This window comes from Herpailurus yagouaroundi, unplaced genomic scaffold, assembly GCF_014898765.1.
Source record: "Herpailurus yagouaroundi ecotype Mexico unplaced genomic scaffold, PumYag 251, whole genome shotgun sequence".
Classification (NCBI taxonomy): Eukaryota; Metazoa; Chordata; class Mammalia; order Carnivora; family Felidae; genus Herpailurus; species Herpailurus yagouaroundi.
In genome coordinates, this window is record NW_024412468.1 from 3968929 (window position 1) to 3985117 (window position 16189).

Below are 16189 nucleotides of genomic sequence, written 5' to 3' on the forward strand. Positions count from 1 at the left end.
GATCCAAAGCACCGTGAGAAGTCCTTTAGCCTTCATGCAAGTTCAGAGATAAATCCTCCGTAAAGCCCAATTATATCAAGCATTAATGTGCAAAGAGAGGATGTACAAAGTTTCCTGTTGGACTCATTTCTGATCTGGACACTTTGCCACACGTTCCTCTCATTCTCTTGTCTGTGTGCAGAGACTTCCTTGCACTACTGCTCCTCACACCGATCTGTCTGACTCTGTCTTCCTCACCCTGTCTATGGTCACACCGTCATTTTGCTCAGCATTTCTTCCGTAAACCATCTTTCAAAGATCTTGTGACCCTTTGAGCTGTGGTATCTAGAACAGGCTTCAAGCTTCTCTGTAGGGTTTTGTGGCTCCTTGTGGCTACTAACATCACCACGTGGTCAGGGTGCCCACTGTGGTTCTCCGCCCTGAGCACACTGATGGGGTCAGTCTTTCCCTATCTTGCCTTGAGCCCATCCCAGTGTCTCCTACTTGATAACCTCCAACTAGACTTGTCTATGTCACAGAGTGAGACACTTTGTTTTATATATAAAAACATAATTTTCTCATTTTTCACAGCTCTTATTAGCATGATGCTAGGCACTTACTAGGCATGTCATAAATATACGCAATCAGTTCTCATTACACATGGTATTTATGGTCTATACAGTTGCCATGAACAATGAGTGACATGTGAACACGTGCTCCTAAGGGAAATACAACGTTAGGTTCTTACAAGCCTCTGGCCATAACATTTTTGTCAACCATTCAACACATATCATATGACATGTTGTTTTAAGTCTGTTTACAGACACCCTATGTATTGCATCGTTAATTCATTAACATTGAATTCGTAGGCAACAGCGCTGTCACTCATTCCTCCACAGGGCTTATCTGACACGTGTATTTTCTCCACAAGGCACACCACAGCCTTCTTGCACGGAAGATCACTACATAGCACAGCAGCACTACACTTTTGGGTCATCTTGAAAAGTGAAATCCTCAGCAAAAAGCACATCACTGTGGAAAAATCTGGCACGAAGTAGACCACAAGAGGCCCCTTGTTTACAGTGTGGGAGGAGACACAAGGAGGCAGAGCGTTGCCTTGGTTGACTGCAGCTGGGTGTGCGTGTGTTGCGTGACCCTGTTTTTCACCAACTCCACACACGTCTGCAGATGACCCCCTGCAGCTATTGATTGGGGCATCTCAAACAAATTTAGGAAGTAGGTGAATTTGCAGATATTGGATCCGTGAGTAATGAGGATCAAATGTACTTAACTGAACTTCCCTTGAGTTTCTTTGGTGCCTCATCAAAGATTTGAAACACGATTTCTGATCGTGTCACCCCCCTGCTGTGAAGAAAAGGAAACCTTCCGGAATAGAGGCACTCCACAGTGCAGGCCCAGCAGGTCCTTCCAGTCATGGGTGCTTCTGCTGCCTTTCTGGCCAGCCACACTGGACGGCCCTGAAGTTTTCCCCTCCTTACCAGTCCCTGTGTCCTTGCTCCCACCTTAGCTGTCCTCCACCTTTATTTCCAGCTGTCCAAACCCAACCACCTTATATGAGCCTTCCTCTCAAATCCTACTTTGTCTATGAAGCCTCTCCTTAGTCTCCCCGTAAATACAATCCCTTTCTGCTGTGTAATCTCCATGTTATTTAATTGTGTAATTCTCACAGAGGACTTAATGTAATTTTTTATATGCTTACTGTTGCACTTCTGTAAACTCCATTGCAGCAGTAACCATCTAGGACACATCTTTGTAGACTTTGCCATTCTAGCCAGTGTCTAGCACATTTTTCAAAGAGTTCTCAGATGTGGTATTTCATCCTTGTAACAACCACAGGAAATAGTCACTGTTAGCTTGTTTGGTTTGATTCTGATCTGTTTTGTGTTCCATAGCTGGAAAATGTACTCATTCCCATAAAACTAGGAGTAACAAGTTAGAATTCACGTAGTCCTTTCCTTTCAAAGCTCAAGCTCTCAGCGCTGCGCTATGATTCTGCCAAACTCTGTCTTGTTATCTCTGAACCTGGGTAACCAGAACTCACTTCACCATTGTCATCACCATTTAAAGCAGGAATAACTCCAGGCCAAACCGGAGTTTTACCCAGCCCTAAAATGAAGTGTTTTGTCAGTAAGAATTTTCTAGATGCCATCTAGAAATGTGCGTCCATAAATCTGATTTCTTGGACATTAACACAGTAAGACACGTGGAAGAGAATTATATCCTTCAAAAAAGGAAAATCTATATAAACCACTACATCTTCCCAAGTCCCAGCTCTCCAACCTGTCAAAGGCCCTTGCCACTCATGCTCCACTCTGTGATATCTGTTCTCTTTTGGAGTTCACTTGTTTCGTGAAAATGGATGGACTTTTCAAAACACAGCAAGTGCATTCGCTTTTTGGTGCCATCTCTTCTCAGCTTTATTCTCCCTATTAAACAAGTGACAATGTGTTGTTGTTGTTGTTGTTGTTGTTGTTGTTGTTTCCTTTCTTGAAACCTAAAATACCAACATTGCATTTTTCTCAGGTGTTTTAGGTCTTTAGGAAGTTCTCCTTTCTTTCTTGTTCTTATTTTCTTACTTTCCAAAACAACAACAACAACAACATGACTTGATGGCTTTCTCTGCTCAGAGATGTCTGGTCCAGGCGGGGGAGGAGGTAGAACATCATCCCAGCTATGAGGGTAGCTGGCCCTTACCTATGGTACGTGCCTGCCCTTACGCCTATCTCATCATGTCTAGGAGAATATATTACAAGGCTCATAGTTTACAGGTCTCCCATACATCTTCCTGATGAAGCGTTTTAATTGGGCTCTCTACATAGAAAGGTTCTTTGTTAGGATTTATATTCTCGACCTCATCCACGTTTCATTCTCTCTTCTCCAGCTGGTGTGCCTACTAGTCACATCGCCTAAGTTTACTTTCTGCAATTTGAATTTCAAATGATTTTTCTTCCTTTGCTAGCAGCAAAGCAAGGGGACATCCTCTACCTTCCACAGCACAGAACTGCCTCCTGTACAGGCTTACAATGTTTTCATCATAGAGATCTGACCAGATGGAACTCGGGAAAGAGATCAGGCAGGCCTCTGTCATGATTGGTGGTTGGCGCTCTGCCGTGCTTCAGGAAAATTGTGCCCTGTGTTCCACGTGTTCAGGCATTGCCGAGTCAAAGCCAACACATATTCCCTGTTCTTTTTTTTTTTTTTTTTAATGTTTGTTTATTTGTGAGAGAGACAGAGACAGAATGCATGTGGGTTACGGGCAGAGAGAGAGGGAGACACAGAATCTGAAACAGGCTCCAGGCTCTGAGCTGTCAGCACAGAGCACAACGTGGGGCTCAAACTCACAGACCATGAGATCATGACCTGAGCCGAAGTCGGACGCTGAACCGACTGAGCCACCCAGGCGCCCCAGGGCACTGTTCTTTTTATTTTCAGCTTAAACAAGTTACATGTTCTTGGTTTTTCCTCTCACTTCCTCTTCTATCCTGAATAATTTTTTCCTGAGGGCTTTGTCTTTTCTCACAGAGAAGCAAGGAGCATCATCAGAAAGCACAGGGTCCTCACTTCAGGTCTCTACTTTGACCCTCTGTGACAGCAGAAACTTAGGGGGATGACCTAATGTTCCCGTGCACATGCACACCGGACAACATGTGTGGATCTAACTATGCTCATTCCTATGTAGCACAGTGACGAGTACATACACTTCTATTCAATAAGTAGATGTTGTTTCTGGCATCTTATGGCTAGGTGACAGTAAATATTCCCACATTCTTCTGAGAAACCAAACCAACATAGACACTTCAAGTCAGTAAATGCGCAATAAATCTTAAGGAGCCCTGCTGGGCATTTCAGAAGAGGAGAATGAGGCACCCCAGCCATTCTGGACTCAGCCGCAGCACATGACTTCAAGGCAGATGGTGGTAATAATGCACTTAGCTGCTTGCACTTTATCTGTTTCTACTCGGACCCAGTGAAAAGACCTCACCAAGGGGTCTTGCTTTTCTCACCCAATGGAAAACTGTGCATTAAAATTTCTATTTTTCACAGTGTGTTTTCCCCTTTTAAAATCAGAGTGGTAAGATTCAGTGTACACTCTTTGTAATAAAGTGATAATAGAAATTTCTGAAGCTAGAGTCAATTAAATATCAGTAATTTAACTGTCCTTTAGGCAAGAGGGTGTTTAATGGCCCCTCTTCGGGTGCTCAAGGACCCCGAGACTGTTCCTGGTGACTGATAAGAGTTGATCATTCACCATTATAATTACTTTCATTTTGTTAGTATACGTCTGCTCTGACTTATGATGGAGTCCTTGTGATGGCTGAAACTTTCCGAAATCTTAGGAGGCAGAAAATTGATATTTCAAGGAGAGGAAATGCTGGGGATTGTCTGGCAAATCCTGCTGCTCCATGGGGCCAGGGAATTGACATGGAGAGGACACTCAAACAGGTAACTCACAATTTTATTGAATTAAGTTCAGTTGATTTCACAGTGCTAAGTGTGGCAGCTTCAAGAAAATGGAATGATTTTTTTGAGAGTAAATCTATATTACAATTGCCATTTTAATGTATTAAGCCATTATCATTTTTGAGACATTTCTAAATAAAATACTAAGTAGAATACTGTTCATATCTTATATAGACGCTTAGTCGAGATAAACTAGGTCATGTCACAATCACAACCCCGAGTCCTTGTGACTTCAAACAACAGGAGTATTTCTCACTCACACACACACGTTAGATTAGGAGAGGTACTCTGCCTGTTGTAATCACTCAGGCTAACACAGCAATAACCGTCTCAAATGCTACAAAGAGAGAGTTATGGAAGGTTTTGAATTGGCAATTAAATGCTGTGGCCCAGTGGTGACACTCCTCACCTCTGTTTACAACTCACTTATTTCAGTCACATTGACCTACCTAACTACGAGGACCTAGGAAGTCCATGCTATCTTGGGGCCAGAACATCCAAGAACTAGAAATGTTTTTTAACCACTGCTAATTACTACCACAGTAGATCTTTAAATTGTCTTGTAAACTTGGATTCAGTAATTTGTTTATTTTACTCTGTTTGGGTTATACTAACAGTATTTTTCAAATGATTAATGTAATATGTGTATATTTGTAATCTTACATTTTAAACGTTCTGAAATGCCATGAGTTCAGATCACAGGTAAAAATGAATTAAAAGGAAATTTGGAATAAAAAACCCTTGAAAGGTTTTTTTTAGTATATCTGTATTTTAAATCCCTCAGGGCTTAATTTTAATATTATCAAGGAGAATATGATACAGTATGGTTATCAGGACTATTTAATGTATTATGTGAATACATAGATAAAACTGAAAAGCAACTATAAATAACCCATATTTCCTTTCCCATAGGCAATACTTCAATATTAAGGAAGTATTCTTTATCACGTTAAAAAAAAAAAAACATATTCCTCTTTCAAGTATATATCAGAATTGATTATATCCCTTTGATTTACTTCTTTCAGATTATATCCCAGCAGCTCAAATATCCTATGGTATTTTAGTTATTCATAGCTTATAGTTATGGCAAATGAAGTCAAGATTTCTGTAAGCAAAATGGCAAATGAATATATGTGTGGGTGTTGTTTTTCATTCATAGGTTCGAATTCAAGGACTGACAGGAAATGTTCAGTTTGACCACTATGGACGTAGGGTCAATTACACAATGGATGTGTTTGAGCTGAAGAGCACAGGGCCTAGAAAGGTGAGCCACACTCAACCGGTCTTCTTAGTTTGCATTTGACATTTTTAAAGGCTTATACGTAATAGGTAGCTGGATGGTCTACATTGGTTTTTAAATGTGAGTACTTACAAATAGCATTTTTTTTTAATAATCTGAGCTGAAGTAAATTCTTGTGTCACATAATTGATATTTAATGGTATGCCAAAGCTGAAACAAACTAATTTATATGCTGTTCATATCCTGTATCCAAAGTGGAAACAATACATTTTTTTAAAAAAAGATTTAGCAAAAAGAGTCTCAAAAACCAAAATTTACAGTGCAGGAAAGCATACCTTGCAGATAAGACACGTACTCACCTCCATGCAGTCATTTATGAAATCATCAGAACAACAAAAACATATTTAGAACAGATGAAACATTCTTGAAATAAGCAAGTAAACACATTGCAATGAACAAAAGAAAGAGCAGATAGAAGATGAGATTAAGTTTATCACTTGGCCAGCAGGGTAGAGGAACAAACACCTGGGAAACTCTAATTGAGGGGATGGGGAAGTTGGATAGGAAGCTGCTGATGCCAGCTTCCTGGATTTCAGAAGGTGACTCTGCTGGTCCGGTGACGTGACTGGGCATATCATTGGTCGTCTGAACATCCAGCCAGTACTTGATGTTACGGAACCAGACAATCCAATCTCAGTAGTTAGTAGGTACTTTATACCCAACACATATAATTTTTAACATTCCTTTCACTAGGATTAGCTAGGATGCTCAAGGAAAGACGTGTTCAGTTCCCTCATCTAAAAATTGTCTCAACCCTTGGCTGTTTTAAAAAACTGTCTCATGTATAATTTCCTGCTACAATGCAGTAATAGTAGCTAGAACGTATGGAATGCCTGCTGTGTCCCAAACACTGGACTTGGTATGACTTAATCCAACAAACCTGTAATGTGAGTACTATGAGCTCCCTTTTTCCAACGAGAAAACTACGGCCGGACAGGTTATAGCTCCTTGTCTCAGGCCCAGCAATAAGAAAACGAAGACTTTAATTCAGATGTGTCTGATGTCAGAACCTTCTACATTATTACCCCACCCGAGTGGTCCTGCTCCAAAGGAGTTTACTTTCTCGCACGGTAGAATATAGTCATTTCCACGACAGTTAAAAAAAAGGCACGTGGAAATCCTAAAGAGGAGAAGATCCCTTCCAGCTAGAGGAAGACAAATCAAGGAAGGCTGTGTCGAGGAGGGAGGCTTTAGACGCAGGACACCAGCGTTCGGACAGGTGGACAGGGAGGCTGGACGTGGTGAGAAGCAGGTCAGGAAGAGCAGGTGACAGGGCACCTGTGGAACAGGCCTGCCCCATGGGCCCCTCCAAGGACACCACCACCCGTGGCAAGGGAATGAGATGTGCTCCCAGGAAGAAACGTGGTGAGTCCCATGTATACACCGACTGGACCCACTGCGTCCACACACAGCCAGCGACAAGAAAGGAGGCAGCCCGTTTGGGGCAAATGCTTCTCCCCTCTTTGGAGCGGACAGACTCCCCGCCCTAACAACAGTGGCTCACCTCCAGGCGCACCTTCCGGCCACACACCAGACTTTGCAAGAGGAGCCATGTAAACAGAAGCTTTGCGAAATGCAAAAGACCACCCCCTACTTCACAAAACAGTAAGTACAGAGAGTAGAATGACCTCTCCGTAAAAGAAAGAATAAAAAGGAAGCTGGTGGTAGCTGGCAGTAATAGCAAGGGAGCTGTATATGGCACTGAATCCTTCCATGGCCTGTTGAACCGTGACGCTAACGGCAATTAAGGTTTTTGGAGGCGAAGGTTAAAGAGCAAGTTGGGAGAGTGATGAACATCTTCCCACTCAGCTGACATCCGTCCAAAACCCTTAAAAGAAATACGAGTGTAAAATCGGGTAGACTCATCCGTCTTCGTTTTTCCGTGGCAGCGAGCAACTTGGGCCTTCTGTCAGGAATATCAAACTTAAAAACGAGCCACGCCGAGAAACACTCTGCTGGTGGAACTCGGCAAAATGTCTGCAAACTGAGCGATCGTTCTTGTAAATGGAACAGTTGCCGGCAAGGGAGCTGTCTCTGAAAATAGATCAGAAGGTCTGCCTGTCAGTTTCCGTGACTTCTGTAACAGAGGAACTGATGGAGAGACTCCTTAAGGAGCAGCCACGACGCTCTTTCAGAAACGCTGGCTCCTGAGTGTGGTGGGACCTTTCCACTCCACTGACCCCCAGGAAGTGCCCTGGAACCAGATGTGCCTGGTGCAGGGATTTTTAATTGGAACAATTGTATTTATTGAGAGCAGGTTACATCCCACACACCAAAATGGAAAACTGATGTGCATTTTTACATTTAATCCACACAACAGCCTGGAGGTGAGATACATTTTTTCTAAATTTATTTTTTTTTAAGTTTATTTATTTTTAAGAAAGAGAGACAGGGAGGGAGAATCCCAAGCAGGCTCTGTTCTGTCAGCACAGATCCCGGTGGTGGGGCTCAATCCCCTGAACCATGAGATCATGACCTGTGCCAAAATCAAGGGTCAGAAGCTTGACCAACCGAGCCACCCAGGCACCCCTGCTTATTCTCATTTTAAAGAAAAGGAAGGCTCATAGAAACTAACCTGCCCAGCGATGTTCAGCTAGAAAGACGTGGAGATGGGGTGGAAACCAGGGTTCACCAGGCTCCAGAGCTCACTCTCTTCATTGCTGTGAAACCCTGTCAGTCCCAGGGCCTCTAAGAGTTCTCTTTAGGGCTGGTATGAGATTCCTATTTTGGGGGGACAGGTCTGGTCTTATCAGCCCTCCCAGGAGCAAGCTTTAAGTACAACAGGGGCTCCTCATGGCCCCTCAGTCCTCACCAGATCCCTACATCGCAGTCAAGGTCCCCTGTAAAAACAGAGATGTTTATTCATAGTATGGCAATATTTATGCACAATTCACCTTTAGGAGTCCAAAGAAGACAAATATTTTTCTGACATCGCTGCCGTTTTAGTGATTTAAATGCTTCCCTATTTTTGCTCTAGCATTACAAAAGTATCCTTCCCCCAATTTCTGTCTCTAGGAAAAATGCCTAGCTCCCCATCTGATTAAATGAGATCAGGCTTGGGAAAAGTTGCCAGTACATTGTCCGATTCCGATGGTGTGACGAACTAAAGAGAGAAACTGCATCTCACGTGAGGTTCTAGGTCCCAACTCTTAAGATTCCTTTCTTCAGGAGGTGACCCCTATATCACTGTCCGCTCTAATTGACTCAATTCCCAGTGAGTCCATGGTCTAATGAGATTTGCCATGAATGGTCCCATACCCCAAGCCCTGGCTTTCTTTTTGCACAGAACTGCAAGTAAATAAAAGGCAAACACATCCACTTAGGTAAAATTTTGCTTATTACTTTAACTTGTCAGCACTTCTAAATCACTTATCTTTTAAGGGTCGAGAGTCATGAAGCCGCAGGCCATTTTTAAATGCAAAATGTCAGGGTCTTGCCAACATCTGAGGACTCTCCAGGATGTGTCCCAAATCTGTGTTTTTTCTGTTGTGGGAACTCATTAAGAAAGAAAAATGCCATTCCTAGACAATGAGCTGCTGGGACCTGGAAGGTGGCTGCCTCTTAACGAAGTGCTAAACTGTAAAACCTATTTTCACATCTTATAATTGTCATGTGGAAAGGAGAATTAACTGGAAGCCTGTTAACTGACATGTTGCTTTTTTTTTTAAGTACACGTAGGAATTGAGGGTTATTAGGATGTGTGTGTATGTCTCAGAGGCGTACTTGTTTTTAAATTAACTTTTTAACGGAGTTCTTAAATAAACGTCAGCTCCAAATAGATTCTTTCGGACACTTGAAAACAATTGCTGAATTGCTGTACGTTCATGATTTCAGATCAAACTAAGAACTGTGTCAAGCCCTCTTAATGACAGTCAGTTTCCTCTGTCTGCCCTATGATGATACATGCAACATTTGTGAATAATATGGTGCCTCTTTCTGACATGTTAATCCTTACTTCATTTTACTATGTTCACAAATACTAACACAATAGTTAAGAAGCTTGGAAGAAGCAGGAGAGACTTCCAGAACATACTGGAACAAATGAGACCAGTAAGCAATTACATAAATTTTATTGGAGACACGAGTATGATCACCTGCATCCAGAAATTCAGGAAGGAAGTTAAGCAAGTATTAAGTGAACACCTGTTTGAGAAGGTTGTGGAGCCTAATAGCAAAGTGTGTGGACTCTGTGTCCTGCAGACCTGAGTTTTGAATTCTGACCCATGGAGTATTCCCGAGTGCAGTGTATTTAACCTTCTTTTATAGGCCCTCATCTCCAAAATCTGGTTCGTAAATGCACCTACTTCTGAATTTGCTGTGTGTATAAACTTTTCCATGCATCTAAACAAAACACATCGGATACAGTGTGTGTCCCAGTGCAAGCAGCCCAAGTGGTGGCTATTCCTATTACTTCATGGTCTACATGATACAAAGAGCCCTGGATTTCCTTTAGGACCCCGTCACAGTTCATTACTTTGTAAAGTACTTAACTAAGTACTTAATAGATTTTATGGAAAGGACTTTGTTTCATGTCCAAATGAGAAAGTAATACAAGGATGTAAAAATGCAAGAATACAAATTTAAGTGTTATCTTTGAAAGTGAAAATACTGCTCATTAATATTAATCTCTGATGTATGTAGCCTTTTAGAAAGTGGTCAGGCTTTTTCCCCAGGGCTAGCTTATGTAAAACCCAAAACTATTTCTATATTGCCTCAAAAATATGCAAGACTTTTTTTGCTTGAAAATAACCCGTATATATTCCCTTTACGATAAAACCAGTAACATTGATAAAACCATGTAAATTAATTTTAGAAGGTGACAGTCCCACTAGAAGAGAGGCTCAACATAAGATGGTTTTCCATCTGTATCCCTATTCTTTTTTGAACCCCTCCTCCCCAATGTCGTGGCCACTCCACGATGGTATATTGTGAAGTTGCCAAATGTACAACCAGGCAGTATCATTAACATCAGAAAAATCGGCTCATTGCCAACTAAGAAAACTCCCCAAGCCTTCTTTTTATCTCCTTTTTAAATCTGCCTGCTTGTTAATACCCCTCATTGTTCCCAAAAGAGCTGGAGAAGACTATTCTAAAATGCGTCTTCAACAATTTTCTCTGTTCTGCAGGTTGGTTACTGGAATGATATGGATAAATTAGTCTTGATTCAGGACGTGCCCACTCTTGGCAATGACACAGCAGCTATTGAGAACAGAACAGTGGTTGTAACCACAATTATGGTAAGTTTTGGCCTATGCTTTATGCTGTTCCGTCTTGTCCACAGGCAGATTTGATTCCCCAGCCATGGGGAACAGGGTGAGCGCTGCATCATACGTGTGGTGGCGTGGGTCATGGGTCACATGATCCACGGGAGTCCGTTGAGGCCCTGAATAGGTTTGTCCTGAGCTTTGAGTACACTCGGTACTTTCATTTGTATTATCTTTTGTTGCACTGTTGTTCTTGGAAAAATGCTCAGATGTTAACAGTTGAAACTGTCACACTCTAGTTAGAAATGGATGAAATGCTAACATTCCAAAGGACACAAGAATGAACATGAGAAAAGCAGCAGCCAGTCACAGAAAAATATCTGGTCGTAAACACCATATTATTGTTGTTACTGTTTTTTTTTTTAAACATCAATGTAATAATAGTTAATAGTGTTCAAATGGATAATTTTCAAGTAGTTTAATCATTGGATAGTGATTTGCATTGTCTGTTTATAATAGTGGGGATATGAATGTAAAGATTTTAATGAGCATGTTTTATAGAACTAAATGCTTTCAAAATTTTATTTTATATTTATTTTTCACGTGGAAAGGGTGTTTTGCACCGATTATTTTTCTCATTGACCACTGACACATACGCAATATAATTTTTGGACTTCTCTTAAGATTTAAGAAAAATACGACAGCTCCATTCCACCACATCATAAAATGAAAAATACTCCAAGTGTTAAGGACATTTTCTCAAAGCCATCCTAATGAAAATACCTTTTAAATAATAGAGAATATCTGGTATATTTTTCTCCCCTAAAGTCAAGCCTGCCCTTTAGAGTCAATGCTGGTCAAAGGAGATGAACAGTCGGTGACCTATATCCTCAGCTCACTGTCTCGTTAGGCAGAACACATTTTCAATAATTCATGAAGCCCTTCCTCTAAATAAAGTGGAAGTATTTTATGTTATTTAACTCTTAGCTTATGTAACTTTAGTTTTTAGTAACTTCAAGTTATTTCCAAAACTCTTGGCCCTGAGGTCAAAGCGTGAGAAAATGCCAGAGAGGAAGAAGCCTCCGTGTGCTGGGATTCGTTTTCTCTGTGTTGCATCACCAGCTAGCAGTTTACTGTTAATCTGCCAAGCCTTGATTGAGGGTTGATGGTTTTAGAATGCAAACCGACTTACAGCAGTTTTTTTGTAAGAGTGCAAAGTATACACCTTCTAATTAATTGTGTAACAGTTGCATGGGACTTGAAAAGCGGTATATAATATATATAGTATATATCTATATATATATACACGTCTATATTTCTTTTCCTAAAAAAGACACAGTAATGGAAAGTCATACTTCAGTACAGTCCTCCTCTTTTCAGCCTCTGATGAAGAATCCTATTTTAAGAAATTGATCAAGAAGGAAATGAGTTCCACGCTGTTCGACCATTCCTAACTAAGGCTCACGTCTTGTTCTCCTGTGTAGTAGATTTAAGCTAATTTTTCATGTGGGATTCTTCTGGGATGACCAGCTCTGGACTACCAGAAAAAAAAATTTGTTTTAAGTTCTGTGACTTTTCCGAGGTACTAGAACAAAAGAAGAATCATTCCTCTTTCTCAAGAAAGTCCATAGATGTCGAAAAAGAATCACTGAGTAATTTTGACCTATCAATTCCCCTATCTTGAAACGAGGGCATTTGCACAGAAAGGTGGAATTCTGTTACTTCTAATTCCAAGTGAAGGCCTTCTGAACGTGAATATCTCTGAGTTCGTGTGCTTGTTTTCTGAGTAGACACAGCTGTCTTCTTTAAAGGTTCTCTGAAATCTTGCCTGTTCTATGTGAAATAAAGTGTTTTCACGTGCATTATAGGTATGATGTAGACAGTCTCCTTTTCGTCCATGTTATTAAAGGCACGGGAGATCTGATTCTTGAAACCAGAACATTGAATCGCCTTGCAAGCATGGCTCATTTTCAGGAAGCATGCTACCAAAACATAAGTTACAGTGATTGAGATTCAGTGGTTTCTTATAGACGTAAAGAACATTCTGTAAAGTTAACTGTTGTTGGACAGCGATATCAATATTTTTGCTATTAAAACAGTGCAATACTCGTATTTGTCTTTTGTATAAAAATGTAATCTTCCTACAGTAATACCTCTGGGCTGTGCAATTGCATAATGATTCGGTAATTTAAAAACATACCAGAATCTGTTCCCTCAAAGTGTTCCTTGTGTTTGCTCTTGTTGAAAATGGTCACCCGGGACCTATGACCACTCCATCATCTCGTTCATTTTGAACAAAATATGATTCCTTGTAGATGAATGAGATATTGGCACCAACGTGTAAAAATCTCCCAAACTCAACTGAGAACTCCCAACACAGATGGCACTGGTTAGACACTGTAACGTGCACGAGACACGTACCCAGACACGGAAGGTTGAGAGTGTTGTGGCCCTGGAAATGGTTCATTTTGCTCAAAACTGATATGGCGTTTCTATTCCCCCATTTGTCTTTCCTTTGTGTATGTTGTTATTTATGTGTCGATACATTGTAATGATACATGCTGTTAAATAAAATTGATTGAGAAATTCATTTATTCATCCACAAATATTTATTAAGCTGGGCACGGGATATGCTGCACAACAAAACAGACAAAACCCTGCACTCAGATGAGTTGATATCCTAGGGAGAGAAAGCAGACAGCAGGCAGTAGATGAGTATCTTAGATCTCATGCTCAAGTAAAGTGTGGCTTCTGCTTTTTTGAACTGGTGAAATTTGTTTTTTTTCCCCTCAGAACCGTGTTGTATATCTAGAGTGGGGTCTCCGTTTGAATGGCTTATTCCACCTGAATATAGTCGTGCTGACAGCAACTTAGCTGAACGTGCATAAAATGTAAACTTGGTAGTGCCCTCCCATGAGGGCCAGGACTACAGAGTTGGAAGGTCTGAAGTTTTGAGTTCAGATGCCCACTGTTTTCTGTCAGCCTTAGTGACCAAAACTTATAAAAATTTTATAAAGTCTGTAATTGTATATGAGACTCTGAGCCCTCCTACCTTTCTGAATTCTAAGTAACAATTCCTGTCAACAACCCAAGAAAGCCAGGTCTGCACCATGTGGTTTGAGGACGCGCGGTTGAGGAAAAGGCATTAGTGCCGTAGAGAAGAGCAAGAATGGTGGTTCCGTCTGTGATCTCACTACTCGGGCTGCGGAACTCTCCGGAAAAGGAGAGATAAAGCAGTATTTCAGCCGAGCCCATTTCCCCCTGCATGTTCTCTTCTGAAGCTAAACAATGCTTATGATGCATGACTCAGCTTAGAAGGTATTTCTTACCGTCTTGTGAACGTAACAAACCTTGAGGAAGATTGTGCATACGTACATCCAGATTTATTCACTACAGCATCAGAATTATGTTACAAACCTGAAAGCAGTTTTACTTATCACACATGATCTTTCCAGAGGTTACTCTATTATACCTTTTGTTAGATGTTTCGTATTTTCTCTAGGATTTTATAGATACGCACTGTCTGTATACATGTGCACATGTAACAGTACACACATATTTTATATAATATATGCACATGTACATAGACCTGTGCACTAAAACATAGACGTATTTGTTCTCTCCCTTGTACTAAATACTAATTTCCCCATACATATGCCTGCCTCTGAAGGGCTTAGCACTCGGTTGGTTTTGAAATACCTTATTTTGAACGAACTTAAAATTGTGCAGCCATCCAGTTTATTCATTTTTTTCTGAATTGAATAATAACCTTTTAATTCCCACCTGTAAGAATTTTACCCATGGGATCAATTATCTACATCCATTAATATTCTTCAGGGAAAAGGAAATATCACGTAGCAACTGACTTTGGTTGATAGTACTGATTTTGTTGTTTTAACTCTTTTCAACAGTGCTTGTAATGTTTATATTCATGATGTTTAGAAAATCTTAAAAACGTTCTAATAAGTATCTCTTTCAACAGTTTTACTTCTACTAAATACAAATAACCCCCAAAATTTTTCTCAGTAGGAAAATACTTTATCGATTGAAAATCATCTTAATTCATTTACACAAACATTTTCATAAGCAAGCCCTGATGTAGCAGTTTTAGACAGGGATTGATTTCTTTCCTGAAATAGCAGAGCAGATGTAGAACACTACCCATTATGGAAATTGTAGTCATAAACTCATAATCACTAAGAAGTAATGCATTTAAAATAACTTCTGAGGAATTACTGTCCCAAAGAGCACAGTAGTTGATAATAAAGATGGAAGGCTATACTCTTAAGGCAGAACTAAGTGGTTATATTCTGCTTGTCTGATCTTTCCGTTTTTATTCACAGTTCAATACCCGGGACTCCATAAGGCTGCATATCACAGACGCCCCACAAATCCCCCTTAATGACTCACCAGGACTCTATTTTCTCTTCTATTGAGGAGGTTTGGTATTTTCTTCAGGCATAGTAGCCCCCAAAACCTTGTATTAAATCCTCCGCAAGTATGCAGGGTAGAAGGGCTACATGTGGGCAAATTGTCAGATTGGGTTGGTGCAAAGGACGAGGTTGGGAGAGTGTTGAAGATCTGCTACCCATGTGGACTTAATATGAAAGAAAAGCAAAATGAGACACTCGCAAAGAAGCTGGGTTGAGCTGAGCAACCGGGAGATCTTTTGTTCAAGAAAAGCCTCGCTTTTCTCTCCACCTGTTCCCCCACCTTCCTGAGGGTGATCATCTTGTTTCTCTCACACTGGAGCACCGCACACCTGAATCTCAGTACCTGTGCATGCCCCCACCTGTGCAAAAAGTCTCGCTAAATCTCTAGTCAACATCTTCAGTACGCTGACGGTCTTCCAGTCTTTGTTGGTTTGTTTGGCAGGAGCTCAAAGACCCTGACAGGCCCGTTCTGTCCAAAAAGGGAACTGAAAAAGGAAAAGAAAAGAAAGCTAGATATTTTGTTACTTAGATTTGCACGTGTGTGTTTCAGAAAAGATAGCCTAGCACTTAATAGTCACTTTCGTTTTGAAGACCTGAATCAGGAAGTCTAATATAATTACTTTGCCCTGATACTCGTGTTTAGGGAGCACAATTCCACCAGGAAATCTTCAGATTTATTGAGCGCCTTATATGTACCAGACAATAGGAGGAGATAAGGAGAGGTTTTATCTACACTGTGTACTTATAATTTCATATAAAGTATTTCATTCACTCACAGTACAGAAATCCAC

At 40.8% G+C, this 16189-nt stretch overlaps 1 protein-coding gene across 16 annotated transcripts in view; it reads left to right on the plus strand.

Annotated features, from left to right (window-relative positions):
• Positions 1-16189, plus strand: part of GRIA4 (glutamate ionotropic receptor AMPA type subunit 4) — a 474792-nt gene that overhangs the window by 400875 nt on the left and 57728 nt on the right. For 15 of the 16 annotated variants that reach the window (XR_005786293.1, XM_040460826.1, XM_040460822.1 and 12 more), the window contains 3 exons: positions 4276-4443; positions 5621-5725; positions 10888-10998. Coding sequence is in view for 15 of the 16 variants with exons in the window: in XM_040460826.1 (XP_040316760.1) it covers positions 4276-4443; positions 5621-5725; positions 10888-10998 (384 nt within the window). In the remaining variant the exon portion in view is untranslated. Of the gene's footprint in view, positions 1-4275; positions 4444-5620; positions 5726-10887; positions 10999-12345; positions 13556-16189 lie in introns of those variants that run through there. The other variant, XM_040460835.1, reaches the window with a different exon arrangement.